A 27,127-nucleotide genomic window follows, 5' to 3' on the forward strand; every position below is an offset into this window, starting at 1 on the left:
GCCGTTATAGACATGTTGTTCTATTGAAACGATAGTTTTGAAGGTTAAATCCAATTTACTTCAAATCCTTAAAAGATTATATATATATATATATATATATATATATATATATATATATATATATATATATATATATATATATATATATATATATATATATATATATATATATATATCACATGTCTTTGGTTTAGAAGTTTTGAGCTAAAATGTGCTCATATATCACATGTCATTTGTTAATCATTTTATTGACATTTACTACAAATTGTAGTTTTAAATACTTGCTATTTTTCTTTAACGGAGTAATTCTTCGCTTCAGACAAAGTGTATAAATTGTTCAACTAGAGCATTAATCAAGTTAGACCGTATAAACAATCTTATACACATAATCAAATAATATATTTTTAGAATTAAACTATGAATTTCATGTTCACTTTATATTACATGAAGATCAATATAAAAAATATTCTTTTGGCTTCTAATTTCCTTCTCTTGATATTGGAAACATTGCTTACAAACAAATGAGAAATTGCGTTATAAAGATCTCATTTTTGCTAATTCAAAATATTTAATCATAAAATTCAAATTATTCGCAACAAATTTTAAATCTGTTGAAGATATTCATTGTAGTGCATTTCTCGCACAACCAATGACTTTAACAATATAATCAGTTGGCGTGGCGTGATATTTACAATATATGTATCAGATATCCCATAAACAAAAAACACATTTATTTTCACAATCAATAGTCTTAATAGTTTATTGGGGACAAATATTTGCAAGTCGAAATTACCCAATCAATATGATCATCACAAAATACAGCCGTATGAAAAAGGAAAGACAAATACCACAACATTAATTCAAACCAACAAAAACTTATACAATAATATTTTTTAATCATCATCTTATTATTATGCAAGTCGAAATTCATATACCTCACTTAAAAATCACACTTCATACAGGCGAAACATTATATTCTTATCAATTAAAATTTCCCAATCAATATCATCACAAAATATAGCCGTATGCAAAAAGAAAGACAAATACCACAACATTAATTCAAAATAACGTACGTATCAAAAAGATGAGCCAAAAGCGTAATCAAATCAAAATATAAATTCACGTGAATATCACAATTATATTCCTAGTCAATCCACAAAGTAAGTCACGTTAATACCAAAACAACTAAAAATCTAATTTGAATAATTCAATTTTAATGTACCAACTGAATATTACAAAGTGTATTTAATTTAATATTAAAAGTGTATCTAATGGAGTGTTATGCGAGTAAAAAATTACACTGAAAAAAATGCTTATTTTCAACTTGAAAGCTTAACCGGAGACATAAAATAATAGGTTTAGTCGATGGTCTATAGCTCATCTGATAACACAATTTGCATCAATATATTCTAACATGGGGTGGAATTTGAATATGTCACATACAAACATTTGTTGGTCATAATTTTTGAAAATGATCATAATAAAAATATTGCGATTAATGGACCAGGAATTTTTATTCAAGTTTTTGTCCATGTAATTTAAATTTCGTTACGTGCTTGAGTCTGCCTGAAAGAAAAATTACAAATTAGGTCAAGTGATATATATTTTTCTTTTTTAGTCCAATAATCTTTCAAGTTGTGTTTTAGTCAACTAAGTTGGTCCTTATTTCTATTTTTATTATTCATATTTCTTTGGAGTGCTAGAATAGCGTTAGATATGTCAGTAATGTCCAATACCACATCAGAAATTTATGATGTCTATCAACATTATAAAGAAAAATAAATAGAATTAAATATAAAGACCAACTTCTAAGTCCAGCTGTGAAAACCCAAAAACTTAAACAAAACCATACAATGTTTTTGAAGTTGAGCCATGCAAAGATGAGGAAGACCATAAAAATCAAGCATCAAAAATTTGAAAATATGACGAACCATCAAGCAACATACTGAATCGCCAATTTAAAGGTCTTTTTAAATAGTCATTAAAAAGCCAATTCATGGCTGATTAAAGTCAATAAATAAACAATCAACAGTCTTTGAAGAAAGCACACCATAAATGCCACACTCCAGACCTTATTTTCACCGACGTAGAGCTTCAAGTCCAATTTTCACAATTCAGAATATACCAAACTACGTTTGAATTAACCATCCAAAATTCAGCTCAGTCCAACGGTTCTAATTCCACCCCCAACCTCTGCAAGAAAACTGCACATATTTTAGGCAAGAAAAATGACAGCTTATGGTCATCGCCTATAAACTGTTTCAAATGACGTCCAAATCCGATCTCCAACATTCGTAATTTTTTTCCCCTTCCTTTGGAACATGTGGACCAAATCTCATATTGATCTGATTATTTAATATGTCGCCAATGCTTCTAGAATGTGAAAGAATTTTTTATATTCACGAAAATCTGGAAAATCAAGTAAGTAGTATATTGTTTTAAAATATTGGATATACATAAGATCCTTTCGTTCCATGATTTCATATGAAAAATGCACACTTATTTTGGTAAGTGAGAGCATGCTTTTAAAAGCATATACGTATGAGATTTCTTATTCTATGTTTTGTTTTTGAAAACTTCAATCGAGTATGTTTCTTCGTTTTAAGAGTATGTTTCATTTGTTTCACGATTATGTTCCTTCATTTCACAAGTATATTCCCTTTGTTTCAAGATTATGTTCCTCCTTTTCAAGAGTATGTTACATTTGTTTCAAAATTATGCTTTCTTAGTTTCATGTTTTGTTATAAGATTTTGATCCAGAGCATTGTTATGATTCGAATTGATATGAAAAGTGATTTATGAATTATGATAAGATATGACCCATATACGGTAGGATTATAACTGTTATATGGTATCGCTATCTTAAAGTAGTAAAAATGAAGGACTTACATCAAAAAAGATTTTCGAATTTGATAAGATATGTCCCCTGCACAGTGGGATTATAACTATGTCACGACCCCGCCTCTTAGAATATTAAAATTAGATACTAATATCAGTAAAATGAGAAAATGAGATGAAATTTCAGTACTTCTTGTTCATTGTATGTTTATGATACGTTGTATTTCCATTTAAGAAATGTTCACGATATTCTTATGATACATTATATTTTCTACTAATATATGTTCATGTTTTGAATATTTTTCATGATATAATATGTTCGTATTGTCCATGTTTGGAATATTTCTCAAGTATTTCTATATGTACTCGATCGGCCCCACTAGTTGAGTATTTCACAAAATACTCACCCCTAACACTCTCTCATCAGATAAGAATGGAAAACAATTAGACAAGGAAGAACAAAAAAATACTTTGGGCCGGTGACGAGGATAAGCTCAAGAATCATGCATCTGTTTTAGTTCTACCTTTAGTTTTATTGTAATCGCTTCTCCACATTTCACATTCCTTTTTGTATCATTGTAAAGACAATATTTATGAAAAATAATGGTTTCATTGTATATTATACTACGAGGCTTATTGTTTTATGATTTTATAATTATGTAACAATCCTGGATGTCAACATGCATCGGTCTTGGGGTAAGATATTTAATTTTGTATCAGAGCCAGGTTCATAATCCGGTTGGGAGAATTTTAGACGCCTTAGCGCCTATTTTAGTATTAAGTTTCAAAGATAGGGCAGGGCGTTTAAGAATCGGCTACCAGGACCTGGACCCCAGCGCTAAAAATTCGAGCTACATGCACCTAAGCATCGTGAGAATGCTCCTTAGCACCAAAACATCGAGCCACTGGCGCCTCCAGAAGCGCCGAGGTATTTTTCTGTTTTTGGAAATTTATGATGAACTCATAACTTTGTGTAGAAAACTCGGAATTCGATTCCGTAAAATGTTCCGGAAAACTTATGACATAGTATATATATATATATATAAGAAAATCTCCAAACTTTTCATTTTATGGAAAGTTTCTCTTAAAATTTGACTCGGCCCATGTATTGCACCGAAATACTTGAAATTGTTCGATTGAGGCTACTTTCAGTCTATTTCACTTATCCTTATCATTTCAGACTGTTAAAACAGTTTGTTTGTCTTGATCACTTATTATAATAAGGATGTTCAATCCATTTTTCTTTATTATTGTTCGATTATTGATTTTATGTCTTTTTCTTCCAAATCAATTGGAGTTGTTTGAGTTATACATTGATTTCCTTTGGGAAAAATCTCAAAAAAAAAAAACTCTCTCCAACTCATGCATTATACTGTGCCAAAATAATTAAGGTTGCTTTATTTTTGTTGTTGTTTTAGCTTATATCTTTTTCATTGTCATCTTGAACTATTATAAACCATTTCATTTGAGATGGTTGCTTGTCCCTATAAACTCGCCATCGACAATCAATCTCGTATTTCAAAACTTTAGAATGCATATTTCATCTAATGTGAGATCTCATATTTTCGAAAGTTTGAAAGCCATCTTATGCCTCATTTCAAATATTTGAAGGCCAAATTAATGATATTTTTACCACATTGTATCTTTTCCATCTTTAGATTTGTAACAACCCATAAATGGATTATTGTGGTCATAAAAATATGATAACGACAGCCTTTAACACCTCATATTCCAGTCCTATAAATAGAGCTCGAGAACATAAGAATATCACACAAAAAAGTAATAAAACCTCTCAACAAAATTTCAATGCATATAATCAAGAAATAGGAAACTGAATTAACTTGAGCATAGCAACAAAAAACCTAGGTACAGAAATCATCAATTAACAAAATGCACTCAAGAATATGCAACAAATGTTGAATGCACAATAAGAAGAGGCTAATGAAGAATTCGACAACGGAAATATTATAGACTAGCTTAAGCTTTCGTTAGTCTCTTGTAATAAGGACGTCTACATCCATTTTTCTTTGCATCCCATAACGTTTTTTTGGGAATCAATAGAGACATAAGATTTTTGTTTTATTTGATTCAATTTCGAATTGTTAAATGTTTAGTCCTTCAACTTCGAATTATTCAACTGTGAGTTTTGATTTTTTTAACCTAACAGCTATGTCTTACCTCAAATCCTCAAAAAGTCCACCTATTTCCTAGTTGATTTTGGTGTTATAAATCTTTTCATATCCTAGAAATTCACTAAGATGTTAGGATTTGATACTGAAACACTTAGTGAACCCCTCGAGTGGAAATACCTTCTGGTAAGATGATCAAAACACACAATCTACATCAAGGCCGCAATTTCGGTATCAAAGATCAAATGATATATGCCGATTTAATCCAAATCAACATAGTAGAGTTTGGTGTCATCCTAGAAATATATTTGCAAGCTAAGAAAAGTGTATTGGTAGAACACTACGGTAGGTGTGTCAAACTCCGTGCTCCAAATCAAGACAAAATCGTCTATCGTGATAGATTCATGGAAATTTAATCCCTTATATTTGCTTCACAGATTGGGGAAGTCATAAAGAGTGGCAAAAAAAATTACCGCATGTGGGACCAACAAGTGGTATCAGAGCCTTAGTTTTCCTCGTAAATCTCGGTGTCCAGTTTATTCTTTTTTTTTTGTGTTTATTATCTCAAATTACCGCAAGTGGACCAACAAGTGGTATCAGACCCTTGGTTTAAAATTTTTTAAAATTCTGAGTATGCTCTTTGGTTGCAGTCTAGACTGAGATCTTCCACATCAGAAAATTTTTTTTTGAGCTTTTTAATTAAGGTGGGATTAATTTTGTCCGGTCTACTAAATTGTTGTAGACATAATGACGGGCAGGTACGAGATAACAAAGTTCAACGAAAGCAATTTTATGTTGTGGAAAATAAAGATACAACTAGTTTTAAGAAAGAAAAATTGCTTGGCGGCTATTAGAGATAGACCGGTGGAAATTACGGATGATGGAAAGTGGAAAGAGATGAATGATAATGTTGTTGTCAATTTACACTTGACTATAGCAGAAGAATTATTGTCAAGTATCTCTGAGATAAAAATAGCAAAATTTATCTGAGATACTCTGACAAAGATGTACGAGGTCAAGTCGTTACACAACATGATTTTCCTAAAGAGAAGGCTTTATACTCTTCGGATGGCGGAATCCTTATCGATGACCGACCATATCAGCACACTAAATACTCTATTTGGCCAACTCACTTCCATGGGGCATAAAATAGGGGAAAATGGATGTGCGGAGCTTCTACTTCAAACTCTACCAGATTCATATGATAAAATTATCATCAACATTACCAACAATATCTATTGGGCTTTCTAAAACTCGACGATGTCTTAACTGTGGTTCTCGGAAAAAAGTCGACGCAAGAATAAAGAAGATAGGTTGGTAACATCCAAGTAGGCATAGGCTTTATCGATGATAAGAGGAAGATTTATGGACTGTGACTCCAGTGGGAGCCAAAGACGAGGTAGATCAAAGTCGAGAAGTAAGAAGAAAAATATTTACTGCTTTAAATGTGGCGGTAAAGGGCACTTCAAGAAAAAGTGTACGACTATCGATAAAAGTTCTCAAGGAAATGTGGCCTATACTTCAGGCGGTGGTGAAATATTATTCAGCGAAGAAGCAACTGTTGTAGAAGGCAGACACAAATTTTGTGACACATGGATTATGGATTCAGGAGCGACGTGGTACATGACATCTCGAAGAGAATGGTTTGATCATTTGAACAAGTCTCAGGAGGATCAGTATTTATGGGAAATGATCATACCTTGGAAATCGCTGGGGTCAGTACTATCAAAATTAAAATGTTTGATGACACCATTCGCACCATACAGGAGGTATGACATGTGAAAGGACTGACGAAGAATCTTTTGTACTTGGGGCAATTGGATGATATCGAGTGCAAAACACGTATCGAGAACCCGATAATGAAAATTGTGAAGGGTGTGCTTGTAGTTATGAAGGTGGAAAAAGTTGCTGCAAATCTGTATGTACTTTTTGGAGAAACACACAAAGAGGCAGAACTAGCTAATGCATCAATTGGTTCAGGAGAAGAATTAACAGTGTTATGGCATAGAATGCTTGGGCATATGTCAGAACGGGGGTTGAAAATTATCACAGAACGGAAGCTGCTGCAAGGACTTACAAAAGTGTCACTACCCTTTTATGAGCACTGTGTTACCAGTAAACAACATAGATTAAAGTTTTGGCACTTCTACTGCCAGGAGCAAAAGCATATTAGAGCTGATTCATTCGGATGTTTGGCAAGCACTGGTTGTATCTATAGGAGGAGCGAGATACTTTGTCTCGTTCATTGATGATTTCTCTAGGAGATGTTGGATGTATTCGATCAAGAAGAAATCAGATGTTTTCCAAATCTTCAAAGATTTTAGAGCGCGGGTTGAACTTGATTCAGAAAAGAAAATCAAGTATTTGAGTACTGATAATGGAGGAGAATATACCAGTGACAAATTTGATGCATATTGTCAACATGAGGGCATCAAACGACAGTTTACGACGGCTTACACACCTCAACAGAATGGAGTGGCGGAGCGGATGAACAGAACCTTGTTGGACAGAACAAGAGCTACGTTGAGGACTGCGGGTCTAGACAAGTTATTTTGGGCGGAAGTAGTCAAAACCACTTGTTATATTATCAATCGTTCTCCTTCAGTGGCGATTGATCTGAAGACTCTGATGGAGATGTGGACCGGGAAACCGACAGACTATTCTCATTTGCATACATTTGGAAGTCTTGTATACGTTCTACACAATGAGCAAGAAAGATCGAGGTTGGATTCGAAATCCAGAAAATGTATCTTCTTGGGCTATGCTGATGGAGTTAAGGGGTTTCGCTTGTAGGATCCTACTGTTCACAAGCTTGTCATCTGCAAAGATGTTATTTTCAATGAAGATAAAGTAAAAGGAGACAAAGGCACACGGAATTTAGAAACTACTATATTTCATGTGGAGAATAAGACAGACGAAGGTCAAATTTCTTGTGAAGTAGTACCAGAGCACGAAGAACAAGAACATGTTGAGTCTGAGGTTTCCAATATGAGGCAGTCAACTCGAGACAGAGGACCACCAGGTTGGCTTTCAGATTATGTCACTGAAAGCAATATTGTATATTGTCTATTATCAGAGGATGGTGAGCCATCGAGTTTCCACGAGGCTACTCAAAGCTCGGATGTATCCTTGTTGATGATAGCAATGCAAGAAAAGTTGGAGGCATTAGACAAGAATAAAACTTGGGATCTTGTTATACTACCACTAGAGAGGAAAGCCATTGGTAACAGATGAGTCTATAAGATCAAGCGTGATGGCAATAACCAAGTGGAGCGGTATCGTGCTAGATTGGTGGTAAAAGGATATGCTCAGAAAGAATGCATTGACTTCAGTGAGATATTTTCTCCTGTGGTTCGGCTTACAACAGTCAGAGTAGTGTTGGTATTGTGTCCGGTGTTTGACCTATATCTAGAATAGCTAGATGTAAAAATGACATTTCTTCATGGAGATATTGAAGAAGAAATATATATGCTCCAGCCAGAAGGATTTTCAGAAAAAGGCAAAGAGAACTTTGTTTGCAGGTTGAACAAATCTCTGTACGGTCTCAAACATGCGCCAAGTTGTTGGAACAAGAGATTTGATTACTATATCATGAGCCTTGGATACAACAGACTGAGTGCAGACCTTTGTCCATATTTCAAGAGGTCTGATGATGATTATATAATTTTGCTGTTGTATGTGGACGACATGTTGGTAGCAGGCCCCAACAAAGATCATGTCCATGGATTGAAGGCAAAGTTGGCTAGGGAATTTGATATGAAGGACTTGGGACCATCAAACAAGATTTTAGGGATGCAAGTTCATTGAGACAGAAGTAACAGAAAGATTTGGCTTTCCCAGAAAAAATATTTGAAGAAAGTTTTGCAACGCTTTAACATGCAAGATAGTAAGTCAATATATGTCATTTTTCCTGTTAACTTCAAGTTATCCTCCGATATGTGTCCTAGCAGTGAAGCAGAGAGGATAGAGATGTCTCGAGTACCATATGCATCAGCAGTGGGAAGTTTGATGTTCGTCATGATCTGTACAAAACCGGACATTTCTCAAGCAGTGGTAGCAGTTAGTTGGTATATGACGAATCTTGGACGAGAGCATTGGAGAACTGTTAAGAGGATCCTTAGATATATTAAAGAGTACCTCAAATGCTACATTATGTTATGGAGGATCAGATTTTACACTCAGGGACTATGTCGATTCACATTATGCAGGTGATCCTGATAAAAGAAAATATACTACTGGTTAGGAGTTTACGCTTGCAGGAGAAGCTGTAAGCTGGGTTTCAAAACTGCAAACAGTTGTGACGTTATCTATAACGGAGGCAAAATACATGACAACTATTCAAGCTTGCAAGGAGGCAATATGGATTAAAAGGTTATTGGAGGAGATCGGGAAAAAACAAGAGAATGTTTCTTTGTTTTGTGACAGTCAGAGTGCCTTGCATATCGCAAGGAATACAGCCTTTCATTCCACGACGAAACACATTGGAGTACAATTTCATTTTGTGTGGGAAGTAGTAGAAGAAGAAAGTGTGGATATGCAGAAAATTTATACAAAAAATAATATAGCTGATTTTCTGACCAAGCCAGTGAACACTGATAAGTTTGAGTGGTGTAGATGCTCAAGTGGCCTAGCAGAAATGTAAGCAGTAGGTAATGGAAATATTAAAAGGATGTGTGAAGATGTGTTTGATTATCAATCAAATCTTCAAGTGTGATAAATGTCGGCAATAGGTGGGGCCAAAGGTGGCACATTCTATTTAATAATCTTGGTGGCAAAAACGTGGGTTGTTTGACTAATAATTCAGAAGACGGAAGACACGTATTTCTTGACACAAACAAGAGGCTTTATAAATAGAATTCCCCCCGTCATTCTGAAATCATCCATTCTTCGAGTTTTTTCTCATCCTATAGCATTCAAGTGCTTAGTTCTATAATATTTGTGAGGTGTTTTGTTCTCCTGTATTAAGAGAGTGTGTATTCTCTTTAGAAACATAATGAGTGAGTTGTACACCATAAAATATTATAGCATAATTCTTTTCATCTTGCCCGTGGTTTTTACCCTAATAATTTTAGGGGTTTTCTACGTAAATCTCGGTGTCCAGATTATTCTTTATTTTCGAGTTTATTATCTCAAATTACCGTAAGTGGGACGAACACGAAATTCATGCTTTTTACACAAACATTTTAAAAATAGAGAGAAAAAAAAGTCGAAAATTTCATGAAATCAGATTTTCAGAAAAAATGAAAAACACATATATTCAAGGCATCAGGACTATAATGCCAAATATTAAAGTTTTCTCAAAAAATACGTTTCTATAAATTGATTAACATGATAAAAAAAAATATAAAAAATATGTGGATGCAGATCGAGATGAGTCAAGATCGAGACCCCGTCTTGATGAAACTGAAAGGACAAATCAAAGAATGAAAACCATCAGATCTCCAGACAGATTGTCATGGGGATAAAAGATGATTGTGTGTACCTGACACTGATAATCTTCTACAAAAAGTGATGTCTGAGACACACAATTCACCATTTTCAACCCACCTCGGTAGTACCAAGATGTACAGACACTTGAAGAAAAATTTCTAGTGGAGTTGAATGAAAGAAGGCGTTGCAAAATTTTTCTCTAAGTGTCACATGTACCAACAAGTCAAAGATGAACATCAAAGACCTGATGAACTTCTTCAACCATTGGAAATCCCAGAATGAAAATCGGAACATCTTTCCATGGAATTTGTAGTCGGTTTAGTCATGATGGTATATGAGTAATTGTAGATAGACTCACCAAATTTGTGTACTTCTTACCAGTCTACATGAGCTATGATCTGGAAAAACTGGCCATATTATACATGAATAATATCGTACGATTACATGAAGTTCCAACTAGCATGCTGTCAGATAGAGACCCTAGATCTGTGTCTCGTTTTGAAAAGCTTTCAACAAGCTATGGGAACTAAAGTTGCTTGCTTTTATTCTTCGAATTTTCAGAACATATGCATGCATTTGTCTTGCATGCTTACAAAATTTGTGGTCTTCACAATTATCTTTAGCCATTGAATGATTGTAAGTATTCTAATTTTCTCTGATTTGAAGCTTTCTGAGTACTTCAACTCGTTGTAGATAGTATATTACTGTTCTGACGAGTTGTGTGTATAGGACCTTAAATGTTAGTATTTATAGACACCCTCATACCATCAATGAACAAGATCAGAGCTTGAGAGTCAGGCCTCAAAAGTCTAAATTGAGACAGTACATGTACCATTAATCTAAAATTCAGACTAGGGTCGTGGTTGCTTCCAACTCAATTATTTATCTTTTCATCGTGTATTAATCTATGACTTGTCTAAATTCAAATCTTTCTTGCATAGGCTGCACGTCGAGGGGGTTGCAAGCTGTCTGTCGTTACTCGGTTTTATCAGCCTCTTGAATGGGATTGTCACAATATATTATACCATGTGGCAAGAAGTGGTCAAACGTACCCTTTTAAATTTTCGAAAAAATGAGGTTAATGGCGACTGAATGAATTTCAAAAAAAATGTGGTGCAAAATTACAAAATTAGTGAAAATGCTTAGTCAAAATGGTTGTCGGTTTCACAACAAATTAATCTAGCCATAATTATAATATATTTTCTTAAATAATTTCTTGGCTTGTGCTCCGGGTTTTAGCCTCCATATATCGATCACTCTTCTCCCTAATGTTCTCTTCAGAATTTCTCTAGGAGTATTAGATTTAAGTACATTTGATAAATCAAACATATTTGTGCTGATATATATATATATATTTGTGCTGATATAATTAGTCAAATTTAAAATTAGGAAATTTCCACGATAACAATTCCAAACTTAAAAAAAGACTTGAAAGGATGGTCAACTCCGATCCTCCAGCTAGCTTAAAGTTGAGGTCTATTTTCTTCTTATAATCCTTGCCCTGATCTTCTCCTAACACACAATTTTATTTTCCAAGAAAGAAACAATAACAACAATGGATCTCATAATTTGAGGTATAATTCTCTTTTGTATATATATATATATATATATATATATATATATATATATATATATATATATAATGTTTGATTCTTTTGCAAACCATTTTCCTCTTAATTCATGGCTAATTTCTTTGTAGAATTCGATCTTCAATTTTTTCACACAGACAACTGCATCAGGTGAGTCCTCTACTCCACCACTGAAAAGTTACCTTCATTTGATCGTAGGAACTGATCAGTTCATTATTTGTAGTTTAATTTATGCACCCTAATTGTGTCAATTTGTATTATATCCTAAAAATCTTAGCCTATCATATTCTAATTTGTTGTGCTATATATATATATATATATATATATATATATATATATATATATATATATATATATATATATATATATATATATATATGCACGAAGAAGATTTAGATTGGAATGTGGATATGGCCTTTGATTGATCGAATACTTTGTTGATATCTCGACTACTCGAATCGAACCCACAGTGAGTATGATCAAGATCAGAAGCAAAGGGATTTGGGGAGAAAATATTTTCATTATTTTTGTGCAAATTTTGTAAAGATGTGGAGTATAGGAGGAAGAGGTGATGGGGGGTGGCTGGAATTAGTTATTTGACAAAATGCTGGCAGAATGTACATGTTGGCCACTCTTTTATTTATGTGATAAACCCAATCTCAACTGTCACGCCCCGAGACCGGGGTTAGTCGACACCGGCGTTATCTCGCAACCACATAACTGCAAGACAACTAGCCTCGTAGTACAGCATATACCAAACCAGTTTATTTTCATAAATTTCCCAAAAGTTCAACGTCTTTACAACTCAGAAAGAAAATAGAAACATGCGGAAGCGTAAATACGAAATACTGAAAACATAAGACTGAATAATAAATCGGTCACGAATCAGACTGCTTCTTCACCATCCCCAGAAGTGTTCTTGCTCCTCATCCTCAATTTGATTCTCATCCTTATCTGGGTGGGAGAGTAAGGGTGAGTATTTCGGGGAAAATACTCAGTAAATGGGGGGCCAATCGGACATGAAAAATATCGAGATTATACATTTACACGAATTATCACAATTTCAATAGGTAGCATGTCGAATCGGATACAAGAAAAAGACAACGGATACAGCACTGAAATCATCTCATTTTCTATGGTTTTTAACTGATCAGTCCCCTATATGTTACTCCTCTAAGGGGCGAGGCCAAAGGAACGGTTATTATAACCCACCGCATCAGGGCCTAAACAAAGATTTCAAAGTTCGGAATTTTCTTTACCATTTCTAAGTCGAATCATTACAGTGCTTAACAAATACTCAACATGCTTTCAATAAACGAAAAATTCCAAGAAGCAGAACGAATATATATGTCGATATAATTTTCAGAATCATAGCTATTTTCGAAATATAATATGCCAATCGAAATAGTAGCAAAAACCCACTTACCGTATTTCAGTTGCTCAAAGAAACGTAAACACGAACGGCGAGATTGCGGCAGAGCTTCTAGAGGGCGAAGAGCTTCGAGACTACAATGTTGCTAGAGAGGAATTCGAGAGTGGATGTGCCAATTCGAATGAGGAGCCCTCCTTTATATAGGCACGAACAACCTTCTACAAGGTAGGCTCCAGTCGCTCCATGAATTACGCTGCGTTGATGGCTCCCTGAATGACGCTGCGTTGATGGCTCCATGACTGACGCTGATGGCTTGATCAAAGGGTTGGTTGCATTAACTTCTCCCGGATGAATGTGGCCACTTTTTGGTTCAAGGTGCTCACTCGATTTTCATGCTGAATTGGAGTGATTTCGGCTGGTGCATGGTCTTCACATTCTCCCCTCCTTAATGTAAGTTTCGTCCTCGAAACTTGGATCATCTTGTCCTTCGAAAAGGTAAGGGTAATGGTTTCTCATTTTCTCTTAGAGTTCCCAAGTGGCTTCTCTTTCGGTGTGATTGGACCATTGTACTTTGACGTATGGAATCGTTCGTCGTCTTAGCACTTGCTCCTTGGCATCCACAATTCTGATCGGGACTTCCTTATAAGTAAGGCCTTCATCCAAGTCTCCCTCGATTAAGAGTGGTTCAGCTTCAAGAATGTGGCTTGGATCTGAGACATATCTTCTCAGTTGTGAAACATGGAAGACATTATGAATTCTAGACATATTCGGTGGGAGTGCCAATCTGTATGCAAGTGTACCAATTTTCTCCAGAATTTCAAAAGGTCCAACATATCTGGGGTTCAGTTTCCCTGGTTTGTTGAATCGAACCACGCCCTTCATTGGTGATACTTTCACGTACTCTTTATCTCCCACTATAAACTCTACTGGTCTCCTTTTCAAATCAGCCCAACTTTCTGTCGATCTTGGGCAACTTTGAGTCTCTCCTTGATTACAGCGATTTTATCCACTGTTTCTTGGATCAATTCGGGTCCAGTGATGGCCTTTTCTCCTACTTCATCCCAATATAGTGGTGACCGACATTTTCGCCCATACAGAGCTTCATACGGCGCCATTCCGATGCTGCTGTGAAAACTGTTATTGTAAGCAAACTCAATCAGAGGCAGATGTTCACTCCAATTACCGCTAAAGTCTAGGACACATGCTCTCAGCATGTCTTCTAAAGTTTGAATTGTCCTCTCTGTTTGACCATCGGTTTGAGGGTGGTAGGCCGTACTGAGGGTGACCTTAGTTCCCATGGCTTGTTGAAAACTTTTCCAAAAACGAGATACAAACCTCGGGTCTCTGTCTGACAATATGCTGACTGGGACTCCATGTAATCGTACGATATTATTCATGTACAACGTGGCTAGCTTGTCCAAATTATAGTTCATGCGGACTGGTAAGAAATGCGCAGATTTTGTGAGTCTGTCTACGATTACCCAGATGCCATCATGGCTTTGTCTAGACTTTGGTAACCCAACCACAAAGTCCATGGAGATGTGTTCCCATTTCCATTCTGGAATTTCTAGAGGTTGAAGAAGTCCTCCAGGCCTTTGGTGCTCTGCTTTGACCTGTTGGCACACAAGACATTTGGAAACAAATATCGCAACATCCTTTTTCATTCCACTCCACCAGAAATTCTTCTTTAAGTCTCTGTACATCTTGGTACTGCCAGGATGGACTGAAAATTTCGACTTATGTGCTTCTGACATTACTTCTTTTCGAAGGTTATCTACGTCTGGTACGTACAATCGTCCTTTCATCCAAAGGACTCCTTTGTCGTCGATCTGAGTATCTTGAGACTTTGCTTCCTTAGCTTGTTCCTTAAGTTTTGCTAGAACTGGGTCTCGATCCTGGTTCAACTTGACGATTTCTCGCAGACATGGTTGAGCGGAGAGTGCAGCTAAGGTCACCTTATTCATATTCCTCCGGCTCAAAGCATCAGCTACCTTGTTTGCCTTGCCTGGATGGTAGCTTATAGTAAAGTCATAATCCTTCAACAGCTCAATCCATCGCCTTTGTCTCATATTTAATTCTTTTTGGGTGAACAAGTATTTGAGGCTCTGGTGGTCCGTGAAGATTTCGCACTTGGAGCCATAGAGATAATGTCTCCATATCTTCAAAGCAAAGACGACTGCTGCCAGTTCGAGGTCGTGAGTGGGGTAATTTCGTTCATGCGGCTTCAACTGCCTTGAAGCATAGGCACTCACTCTTCCTTCTTGCATGAGTACACATCCCAACCCTTCCTTCGATGCGTCACTGTAGATGGTGAAATCCTTATCTTCAGTGGGCAAGACTAACACTGGTGTAGACGCGAGCTTTTCTTTCAATGTCTGAAAACTTTTCTCGCAGTTGTCATCCCAAATGAATTTAGAATTCTTTTGAGTAAGCCTTGTTAATGGTACGGCTATGGAAGAGAATCCTTCAACGAATTTCCTGTAATAGCCCGCCAATCCAAGAAAACTTCTAATGTCTGTGGCGTTTCTCGGTTTCGGCCAATCTAGAATTGACTCCACTTTCTTTGGATCTACTGATACTCCTGCTTCCGATATCACATGCCCTAAAAAGGATACACTATTTAGCCAGAATTCGCATTTCTTGAACTTGGCATAGAGTTCTTTCTCTCTTAAGGTTTGTAGAGTGAGGCGGAGATGCTCTTCGTGATCTTCCTTGCTAGGAGAGTAGACAAGGATGTCATCAATGAATACCACTATGAATCGATCCAGAAACGGCTTGAATACTCTGTTCATTAGGTCCATAAAGGCTGCTGGTGCGTTTGTCAGACCAAAAGGCATCACCGTGAATTCGTAGTGTCCATACCTTGTCCGAAAGGCCGTCTTTGGGATGTCTTCAGCTCTGACCTTCAATTGGTGGTAGCCCGTTCTCAAATCCAATTTGGAAAACACTGTGGCTCCCTTAAGCTGATCAAACAGGTCATCTATCCTTGGAAGAGGGTACTTGTTCTTGATAGTGATCTTATTCAATTCCCTATAGTCAATGCACAGTCTCATGCTCCCATCTTTCTTCTTGACAAAAAGTACTGGAGCTCCCCATGGAGACGCACTTGGTCGAATCTGCTTTTTGTCTAGCAATTCTTGAAGTTGCTCTTTTAGCTCCTTAAGTTCAGCTGGTGCCATTCGGTATGGTGCCTTGGAGATGGGTGCCGCTCCGGGCACTAAATTGATTTCGAACTCAATTTCACGGTCCGGGATTGTCCCTGGTAGTTCTTCCGGAAAGACGTCTGGGAATTCTCGCACGATAGGGATATCCACTGGTTTAAGTTCAATCTCTTCCTCCACTACGTTAATCATTGCTAGATAGATATCTGCTCCGGATTTCACGGCTTTCCATGCTTGGGATGCGGAAAGAAGTGACTTCCGTTCCTTGGATTTGCCATGATACACGACCTCTTTTTGGCTCGGGGTTCGGAGCCTAACACTCTTTCCCTTGCAATCTACCATCGCATTGTTTCTTGCTAGCCAATCCATTCCTAAGATGATGTCGAATTCCACCATTTTCAGTTGTATCAATTCTGCTTGGAATAGGTGCTCATGGATGCAGATCTTACACTGTCGGTGTACTCTATGTGTTTCGATTGTCTTACTAGTAGGAGTTGCTACTCTAAATGGTTCGACTAGTATCTCAGGTGTAAGCCCTAGTTTCTTAGTGAATCGTTTAGATATGAATGAATGAGTAGCACCACTGTCAAACAACACATAAGCTGGCATTTCATTGACAAAAATAGTACCTGCCACGACATCGTTTGCATCATCTGCTTCTTCTTGGGTTATTGCAAACACACGAGCGTTGGGCTTATTCTCCCTTGGTTTGTTGGGGTTAGCATCGGCATTAGGCTTTGTACTTCTCTTCAATGGCTCGGGGCAATTAGCAATTCGATGCCCTAATTTCCCACAATTGAAACATGCTCCCGTCTGTCGGTGGCATTCTCCAGAATGACGGTTATTACATTTGGGGCACATCTTTGGTTCTTGGTAAGATGGGTGGGACGAAGCACCTTTGAACGACCCATTGGACTGATTGGGTCTCTTGAATGGTGGCTTCCCTTGAGATGGTTGTCCAGTAAGAGGCCGTTTATTCTTGTTCTCGTCCTCACGACGCTTGATGTCTGTCTCAGCTCTTATTGCTGCTCCCATTAAATCAGCAAAGCTTGTAGGTTGATAAACTGCTAAGGATGACTGAATACGGCTGCTCAATCCCTTTCTGTATCTGTGCATTTTCAGAACTCCATCTGCCATGATTGTCGGGGCATAAGTTCCAAGGTCATTGAATCGGGAGGTGTAATCTACCACTGACATGTCTGGAGTTTGCGAGAAGTTCTCAAACTCGCTCAATTTCTGTAGTCTGACTTCTGTTGGGAAATACTGTTTGAGAAAGACATCTCTGAATTGTTGCCAAGTGATTGCTCCGGCGGCTGTCAGGGTAGGTGAGACTGTTTCCCACCACTTGCTCGCCTTATCTTCCAAGAATGGTGTTATTACCTCTACTTTGAGTGCCTCGGGTATCTCTAATAATCGCAGCTGGGTTTCCACACTTTTCAACCAGTTCTGGCTACTTTCAGGGTCGGCGTCTCCCTTGAACACTGGGCAACGGTTCTTACGAAGGGACTCGTAATGGTACTTGATTCCATTCTGTGCCGGTGGTGGTTGAGGCTGCTGATTACCGTTACCATTGGGGTTTCCCAAGCCCTGGATAGTTGTTGCCACTATGGTGGCTATAGCCATCAAATCTGCTTGGCTCAGGCCCATTCTGGGAGGTGGTGGCGGTGGATTTCCGTCAGGATTCGGATTCTCATTATTGTCATTGTGGTTGTTGGCGTACCGTGGGTTGCGATTGGCTCGTGGAGGTCTTCCGGCCATTTCCTACAAGTGTACAAGTTTCTAAGATATTCGTTGCACAAATTTGATAGAATGCATTGAATAATTTGTGCGAAAATAAATTGATGCCAACAAGTAATCGAAATAACAACTTTTATTGATTTCTCAAATAAACATAAACAACTGAATGAGAATTTATTGGAATGGAAAATGGCGACAACGGAAATAAACTAAAAATGGTTCACTAAAATATTCTAATCTGATATCTCTCCATTCCCTACAGCTACGTCAGATGGGGCTTCTTCCTCCTCAGAATCCTCCTCCGGCATCTCCGGGTCTAAAAACTCTGCCAGCTGCATCTGTAGACTTTGATTCTCCGATTCTAATTCAGCAATCTGTTCCTTATGAGTCAGAATCTTCCCTATTGCGTTGTCCAACTCATTCTTTGCACGCGCGCAGTTGGCTTGATCCTTCTGGATGAGTGCCTTCTCCCTTGCCTTCCTTTCGTCTATCTCCCTTGATAGCCTTTGGTTATTTTCTGACAATTGCATGACCACCTTCCACGACTCTTCCATTCTCTCCTTATCTCTTACCCGTGCGTGACGAGCTTCAGCCAATTCTACGGTACGTCGGTCCAATTCATCCATAGCTCGTTTGGTTTGGCCCCTCGTCAGTTGTAAGGACTCTCGCAGTTCGCCGTTATCTTCATTAACGAGTTGGAACATCTCATATACCTGATCGATCCTCTTTTCTGCTGCCAATAGCTTGGTAGTCAGATCCTCCACTTGCTTCCTCCTCTGCATATTGTTAGCTCTCAGCCTCCTAACCGTCCTATCGTGGCGTGCTGGAGCCAACTCATCTAAACGTAGAAGAGACTGGGCGCGCGGGCGAGGTCGGGGACTGTCTAGTTGGAACGTCTCTCTATGAGTAATCGAAGCTACACTCTTACGGGCAGTCAAACGTGTGCGAGCCATTTCCTGGAAAAAGAAGAGAAATGCTCAGAATATCAACAATAGGCCAGAATAAAAATGTCAGAGTCGTATAGAGTCAAATAACGGAAAATAAAGAAAACTTTTCGAAAATTTCCAAAAATGGAAAGTTTCGAGATAGACATATGGATTCGAAGCATATGTCGAGAGGATTCCAGAACAGTTGACGGAATCGAATTCGGAGTTTCCTACGAAAAGTTATAGGAGTTACGAAACTTTCCTAAAACGGCAAAATCGAGGTTTCGGAGGCCTAAACGAAGGAATTTCGCGATTTTTCGCTGGGGCTCCCAATAGGGTGGGGAGTCTTGATCGTTGGTCCGTTTCGGAGGGGATAGCATTGGCCGATTTATAAAATTCCACCGAAATTTTTTTTGAACATTTTCCTTCCCCAACCGGATTATGAACCTGGCGGCTCTGATACCACTTAAATCTCACGCCCCGAGACCGGGGTTAGTCGACACCGGCGTTATCTCGCAACCACATAACTGCAAGACAACTAGCCTCGTAGTACAGCATATACCAAACCAGTTTATTTTCATAAATTTCCCAAAAGTTCAACGTCTTTACAACTCAGAAAGAAATAGAAACATGCGGAAGCGTAAATACGAAATACTGAAAACATAAGACTGAATAATAAATCGGTCACGAATCAGACTGCTTCTTCACCATCCCCAGAAGTGTTCTTGCTCCTCATCCTCAATTTGATTCTCATCCTTATCTGGGTGGGAGAGTAAGGGTGAGTATTTCGGGGAAAATACTCAGTAAATGGGGGGCCAATCGGACATGAAAAATATCGAGATTATACATTTACACGAATTATCACAATTTCAATAGGTAGCATGTCGAATCGGATACAAGAAAAAGACAACGGATACAGCACTGAAATCATCTCATTTTCTATGGTTTTTAACTGATCAGTCCCCTATATGTTACTCCTCTAAGGGGCGAGGCCAAAGGAACGGTTATTATAACCCACCGCATCAGGGCCTAAACAAAGATTTCAAAGTTCGGAATTTCCTTTACCATTTCTAAGTCGAATCATTACAGTGCTTAACAAATACTCAACATGCTTTCAATAAACGAAAAATTCCAAGAAGCAGAACGAATATATATGTCGATATAATTTTCAGAATCATAGCTATTTTCGAAATATAATATGCCAATCGAAATAGTAGCAAAAACCCACTTACCGTATTTCAGTTGCTCAAAGAAACGTAAACACGAACGGCGAGATTGCGGCAGAGCTTCTAGAGGGCGAAGAGCTTCGAGACTACAATGTTGCTAGAGAGGAATTCGAGAGTGGATGTGCCAATTCGAATGAGGAGCCCTCCTTTATATAGGCACGAACAACCTTCTACAAGGTAGGCTCCAGTCGCTCCATGAATTACGCTACGTTGATGGCTCCCTGAATGACGCTGCGTTGATGGCTCCATGACTGACGCTGATGGCTTGATCAAAGGGTTGGTTGCATTAACTTCTCCCGGATGAATGTGGCCACTTTTTGGTTCAAGGTGCTCACTCGATTGTCATGCTGAATTGGAGTGATTTCGGCTGGTGCATGGTCTTCACATCAACTCTAAAATTCCTCATTTTATTCTTATTAAATCAAAATTTTCTGGTATTATTTCAGTTTTAAACATGATGTTGCCAATGTTTTCACAATATTTTGATTCTGATGATTTTTTATTGATGTAAAACTAATTTAACAAAAGAAGAATAACATCATTAAGCATTTTTTAATTAAATTAAAATCTTAAAAATTTGTAAATAGTAGAAATATAAAACAAATTTAATTAAAATTTATATAATAAGCTAGCAACTTAATTTCTCGGCAGAATATTGAATTGTTATGCTGTGTGGTATCATATTTTGATTAAAATCTCGATGTGAAAACCTTGACCAAAACGATTAAATAATTTGACAGCAGCGCCATTTAATCTTTGTATCTTGCAGCACAACAACAATGTACATATGTACGAGGAGTTGAATGAATAAAAATGGCAGAGAGTGCGGCATTGTTTCTCTTAAATCGGCTTACTCTCTTCCTCCAACAGGAGCAAGAATTGCTTGGAGGGATCGGAGACAATGCCGTGTATATTCGAGATGAATTGGGACAGATGAGGGCATTCCTTCGAGCTGCTGACGAGAAAGAAGAAACTGATCCACAACTCAAAGAATGGGTCAAGAAAGTGCGCGAGATCACTTACGACACTGAAGATGTCCTCGAAAGATACATGCTCAAACTAGCCCATTTACATTGTGATGCAGATGGATACAAAAGATACGTCAAAAAAATGTATGCCTCGGTAAAAAAAGTGATACTTCGCCATCGAATTGCATCTGAATTCCGAAAAATCAAGTTTAGAATGGAAAATGTTGCCAAGACTCAACTGAGATTCAAAGACATTTATGGTTTCAAGAATCAAGAGTCAAGCAGTAGCAGTGAAACGTATGACACACGAGGTGATGCGCTTCTATTGGAAGAAGAGGAGGTTGTGGGCATTGAAGAACCAAAGAAACAGCTGGTCGAGTGGCTTAAGCAGACTGATGATGGGCTTATGGTCATTTCAGTGGTTGGCATGGGTGGGTTGGGGAAAACAACCCTTGTTAAAAAGATCTATGATGATTCATCAGTAAACGCCAATTTCGATTGCCATGTGTGGGTTACTGTTTCAGAGAATATCAACTTAGATCGTCTTTTGCGAGACATGATTAACCAGCTTGCTAGTGAAGTCAAGCTACAACCACCAGAAAATCTGGAAGCAATGAATGGCGACCGAATGAAAGAATATGTTTATAAGTTTCTCAAGGATAAAACTTACATGATTGTCCTAGATGATGTTTGGAAAGTCGATGTTTGGGAATCCATCAGGTATTCATTTCCAAGAAATAATGCTCGTGGCCGCATCATCATCACGACTCGCTTTGGCAACATAGGCAATGCTGCTTGTATCGAGACCGGTGGCTATTTGTATAATTTAGCTCCTTTGACTGCTGAAAATTCGGAAAAATTGTTTTACAGAAAGGCATTTCCAGGAAACTCATGTCCTTCCTATTTAAACGAAATCTCGAAAAGCATCTTACAGAGATGCGAGGGCTTGCCGCTTGCAATTGTTGTGATTGGTGGGCTCCTAGCAACCAAGAACAACAATTTTGAAGATTGGAAAATATTTGAGCGTACCATTGGTCTTGAATTACAGGGAGACTATCTCAAAAGATTGAACAAACTACTGTCTCTCAGTTATTATGACTTACCATACTATCTCAAAGCATGCTTCTTATACTTGAGCATCTTTCCCGAAGATGATTTGCTCACAAAGTGGGAGGTAATTCGTATATGGATAGCAGAAGGTTTTGTGGAGCCAAAAGATGGAAAGACACAGGAAGAAATCGCAGAGACCTATCTTAATGAGCTTCTCAACAGAAGTCTAATCGGGGTAGCAGAAACATCTGTTGATGGAACCCCACTATCGTTTCGTATCCATGACATTCTACGAGAATACATCATTTCGAAATCTAGAGAACAAAATCTGTTTACAGGAACTAGCGAAGGGGACATGACACGTCCTGATAAGATCCGACGCATGGCAATTCATAGTAGATCTAAAGGGACATACAATGCAAAGTATCTTCGCTCTTTGTTTTGGTTGGAGTTTTCAGAATATTCAGAATCAGTACTACTCGTCTTCCATGAGGTTTTGAGGCATTGCAGAATATTGAAGGTATTGAGTCTAAGAGATGCTCCAATAGATAGCATCCCAAATGATGTATTCAAACTATATCACCTCAAATATCTCGACTTAAGTGGAACAAATATCTCTGTCGTTCCAAAATCAATCGGAAATCTTCAAATCCTAGAGACATTAAATCTCGACCAATCCAAAGTGACAGAATTCCCCGTTGAGATTCTGAAGCTTCGCAAACTTCGGCATATCCTAGTATCACCGTTAAACAGCACAAATCCAGCCTCATTTGTTGTACAAGGCTGTAAGGCGCCATATGAAATAGGATCATACTTGACATCCTTACAAACTCTTCGTTGGATAGATGCAGACGAAGCGGGTGGCATAAAAATAGTGCAACAAGTAGGGAAGCTAACTCAGCTCCGAAGTTTAGGCATCGCAAAACTGAGAAGAGAAGATGGAAGGGATCTTTGCTTGTCGCTAGCGAATCTTACCAACCTGCGGGCGCTTCACATTTCATCCATTGACGAGGATGAGGTGATTGATTTGGATCACTCTTTGTCTTCTTTACCTTTGCAATTTCTTCGTATGATTTTTCTGTACGGACGTTTGGAGAAGCTTCCTCGGTGGGCATATTCGCTTCATGGGCTTACTGTACTACGACTATGGGGGAGTAGACTAAGAGAGGATCCATTAGAACACCTTGGAGATTTGCCCAATCTGGTATGCCTACAGATTGCTAAATTTGCATATGAAGGCGAAGAATTGATTTTCAAGAGCAGAAAATTTCAGAAGCTTGAAATATTGTATCTGGGGGAATTAAGAGGGTTGAGATGTGTGAGAGTGGAGAAGGATTCCATGCCTCGCCTGGTACAATTGGATTTATGGGATTGTGAACGAATGGAGGAGTTGCCGGAGGGCATCGAGCATTTGAGGGATCTTCAGGAGGCGCTTTTCTGGGCTATGTCGGAGAAATTCAATGGGAGAGTTGCTGAGCAAAGACAAAAAGGAGGGCATGACTGGAAGCTTGCGCACGTCCCCAGCGTTGAGATTTGGGTAATAAAGGATGGATTAAAACCAAAGCAGCTGATCTAGTTGTGAAACAATGTATCTGTCTTATATTTCATTGTTCAAAAATCTATTATTATTATCTATAAATATGTGACATTATAAATATGTGAATTTTTATTTGTCTCTTTATTAATTATTTGTTTTAAATATGTCAATTTTTCTTTTTATTCATATTTTAAGTTATTTTTATCAGTATCGTGAGGGTTAAACATGTTATTGCAATATATAAATATTATCATACTTTTAAATTAATATTTACTTTCATGTTTGAAATGTTATGGGTCTTGGCAAAATAAGGAACAATAAATTCAAGCAAACGAATACACAATGTCCGGAAACCAGAATTATGTGGTAGCGGGAATTAAAATATAAATCAATAAATTTTTAGTGAATTTATCGATGTTAATATACATAACAAATCTTATATCATAATATATAAAATTTCAACTTTATAAATGAAATAAATCAAGTATAAATGAAATATACAAAATTTCATTACAAATACAATCAAGTAATTTATTGTAATTGTGTTTTATTCAACATGAATTCTTGTCAAACTCGGTGATTGTAGATTTAATATCTATTAAATCAGCAAACTAAATAGCGTGTCAATCAAACTAATTGAGTAACCATATATTGTTGAATTACCTTATTAGTTTTTTTATCTTGATAATTTGTTTCATTTATTGTTTTAAATAATAAGACATTGTTAATATAACAAAATACACGAATTTTTTTAAATGTTCATAAGAACTCAATCACTATCTCATGCGGAAAAACAATTAACAATATACTATATTGAAAACATTCTAAGTAATTCAGCACATGTTCTGAAAATTTTCTAATTAATTAAGAAAGATTCATTTACAATAATCATATTTAATCTTTTTGGACTAACATCATTTGTTTCATATGATATTCATCACAATTATTTATTAGTATGTTAATCTTTAAATATGAATTATGTTGTATATATTTTTTAAAAAAGTTCTTAAATAATGATCAATACATTTATTTGACACTTCAATATTAATATTTTAAAATATATTAATTTTAAGAACCGGATTCTTGTCACCATATAATTAAACATTTAAAAGGAAATTTGGATATTTGATCATTGTACTAGAATGAGATATAGATATTGGAAATTTTGTAGATTGGGAATCCTTATTATCAAGTCAATAATATCTACACTTGTACACGCAAATTTCGAAATGTGATGGGAAGTATTACAAGATCATGGAAAGATTTTGCAAGCCAAAGAAGTAAGGAAAGTAAATAATTACATGAATGGTGGATTGTGGCCTTAAATTTCAAAAAATTCGGATTTAATGGCATGCTTGTACAAGAGAATATCCATGCATGAATTGGGAAGCCTAGTAAATGGAAACAAATCAACAAATCATGCACAAGGAATCAATAAGGTTTGACCCAAGATTCAGCAAATCCTCCCCACCTTGCACCTAAATTTCGAGCCAAGCAAGGCTGCTGGATTGATTAGGGAACAATTGGAGTCAAAACAAAGGTGAGATTTATGGGTAGGATTTGACTGCCACATTAAACCTCCTCTCCTCACCTATAAATAGGCCATCACCCCCACTCCACAAGACACCACAATTTCGAAATTTTCAGCAACTCCCTAGCCGAAACTCTGCACAAAAATCGTCCAAGAATCGAGCCAAAGCGCTGCCCAGACGAGGAGTGAGAAGCGACCTAAATCCTGAAGCCAAGCATCCACGTTTTTTTAGCATTCAAACACTGTAAGTGGGTTGTTTTAAAGAATTAATTTCTGTTATGCATTATTTGTGTATTTTGAAAATAGTCGAGTACAAATTCTGTTTTTCTTTTTTCTTGTGTTGGTTGTCGTACGGTTTTAAGCACTGTGAGGACTCACTATATATGGGTGTGAATCCCAACCATGACGTACCCTTACGCAGTGGGGGATATAACCGCTATACGGCCTCGCCCCCTTAGAGGAGTAAAAATTAGGGCTGAAGTCAGTAAACCATAGAAAGTAGATGAATCTCAGTGCTGATAAATGTTATGCATGTTTATGAAGTATGTATGCAAGTCATGTGTTTCGAAATTTATACATGTTTATTGTGATCGATATGCCCCCACTTGCTGAGTATTTCCCAAAATACTCACCCCCTTACAACCCTTCCCAGATAAGCTTGAAGAAGAAATCGAGGAGGAAGAATCTGAGTAGTTCTGGGGATGGTGAATGCTCAAGAATTTAGATTAAGTTTAAATTATTATTATTCAATTTTACGTTTCCGCATTAAACTCTGTTGTTTTTTTGAGATTTCGGTTTTGTAAAGACAGTAGTTATTATCATTTAAATTATGATTTATAAACTGGTTTCGGTTTGCACAGTACTACAAAGGCTTGTTGTTTCGATTGTGTCATTGTTAAACAACGTCGGTGTCAATCCCGAGTCTCGGGGCGTGACATTAATTTTATGTGTATATTGTATGCGTGCAACACTTCTAATCCTGATTAAAAAAATTCAATAAAAATTCAAAAAATGAATTAGGTAGAACATAAAAAATTACACAATTAAACAAAAGGTAGAAAATATAAATTAAATAATTGTCTATTACCTATAAATTACTAATATCGACTTCTAAAAATTGAATTTGGTGAGAGTGGAGGTCACTATTTACTCAAAAAATCAAAGGCTAATGTTTGAATGAGTCATACTGGTTGACTGCCACACTGCGAAGTTAGTGGCGTAAAAATGAAGGATAAGTGAGTTAATAAAAAAATATAATGGGTTAAGCTGAATGAAACTCATATATACAAGTATCTCACTTGATAAGTAGTTAACTCATCTTATGTTTTGTCATTGCACAAAGTGAGAGTTCATGCATTGTGGCTAATTTTTTCTAAACACCTAAGTTTAAATGTGATCAATTAATCAAATAATTTTATACTTTGTATACAACAATAAATAGATTAATACATTTGAAGATAGAAAAATTAATGTATTGGCAACGATAAAAAAAATTTGTTAGAATTAACACTATGATTATCTAATAAGCGCCCTGGTATTTGCCTAGATTATCTGTCAAACCTAGAGAGCCCCTTTCTATAAAGTAAAGGGCTAATCCAAAATCGAGAGCGAGCTAACAAAGTCCCTGAATGGG

General features: G+C 37.0%; 1 protein-coding gene and 1 long non-coding RNA gene across 2 annotated transcripts; one reads left to right on the forward strand and one right to left on the reverse strand.

The window, feature by feature from the left end:
* Positions 1 to 11,928: 11,928 nt before the first annotated feature.
* LOC140841472 (disease resistance protein RPM1-like) lies at positions 11,929 to 24,100 on the forward strand. Its single transcript, XM_073208931.1, has 3 exons — positions 11,929 to 11,971; positions 12,097 to 12,136; positions 21,178 to 24,100. Exon 3 carries the CDS (start codon positions 21,222 to 21,224, stop codon positions 24,000 to 24,002), a length of 2,781 nt encoding a protein of 926 aa, XP_073065032.1. The 5' UTR covers positions 11,929 to 11,971; positions 12,097 to 12,136; positions 21,178 to 21,221; the 3' UTR covers positions 24,003 to 24,100.
* LOC140841473 (uncharacterized) lies at positions 12,083 to 21,216 on the reverse strand. Its single transcript, XR_012120200.1, has 2 exons — positions 20,794 to 21,216; positions 12,083 to 12,644 (listed from the first exon to the last, which is right to left on the reverse strand). It is a non-coding gene; the product is annotated as an uncharacterized lncRNA (long non-coding RNA).
* Positions 24,101 to 27,127: the final 3,027 nt, after the last annotated feature.

The sequence above is a fragment of the Primulina eburnea genome, chromosome 9 (assembly GCF_022965805.1).
Source record: "Primulina eburnea isolate SZY01 chromosome 9, ASM2296580v1, whole genome shotgun sequence".
Classification (NCBI taxonomy): domain Eukaryota; kingdom Viridiplantae; phylum Streptophyta; class Magnoliopsida; order Lamiales; family Gesneriaceae; genus Primulina; species Primulina eburnea.

Excerpts from the sequence above, each read along its gene's own strand:
- LOC140841472 (XM_073208931.1), top strand. The coding sequence starts at position 21,222 with ATGGCAGAGAGTGCGGCATTGTTTCTCTTAAATCGGCTTACTCTCTTC.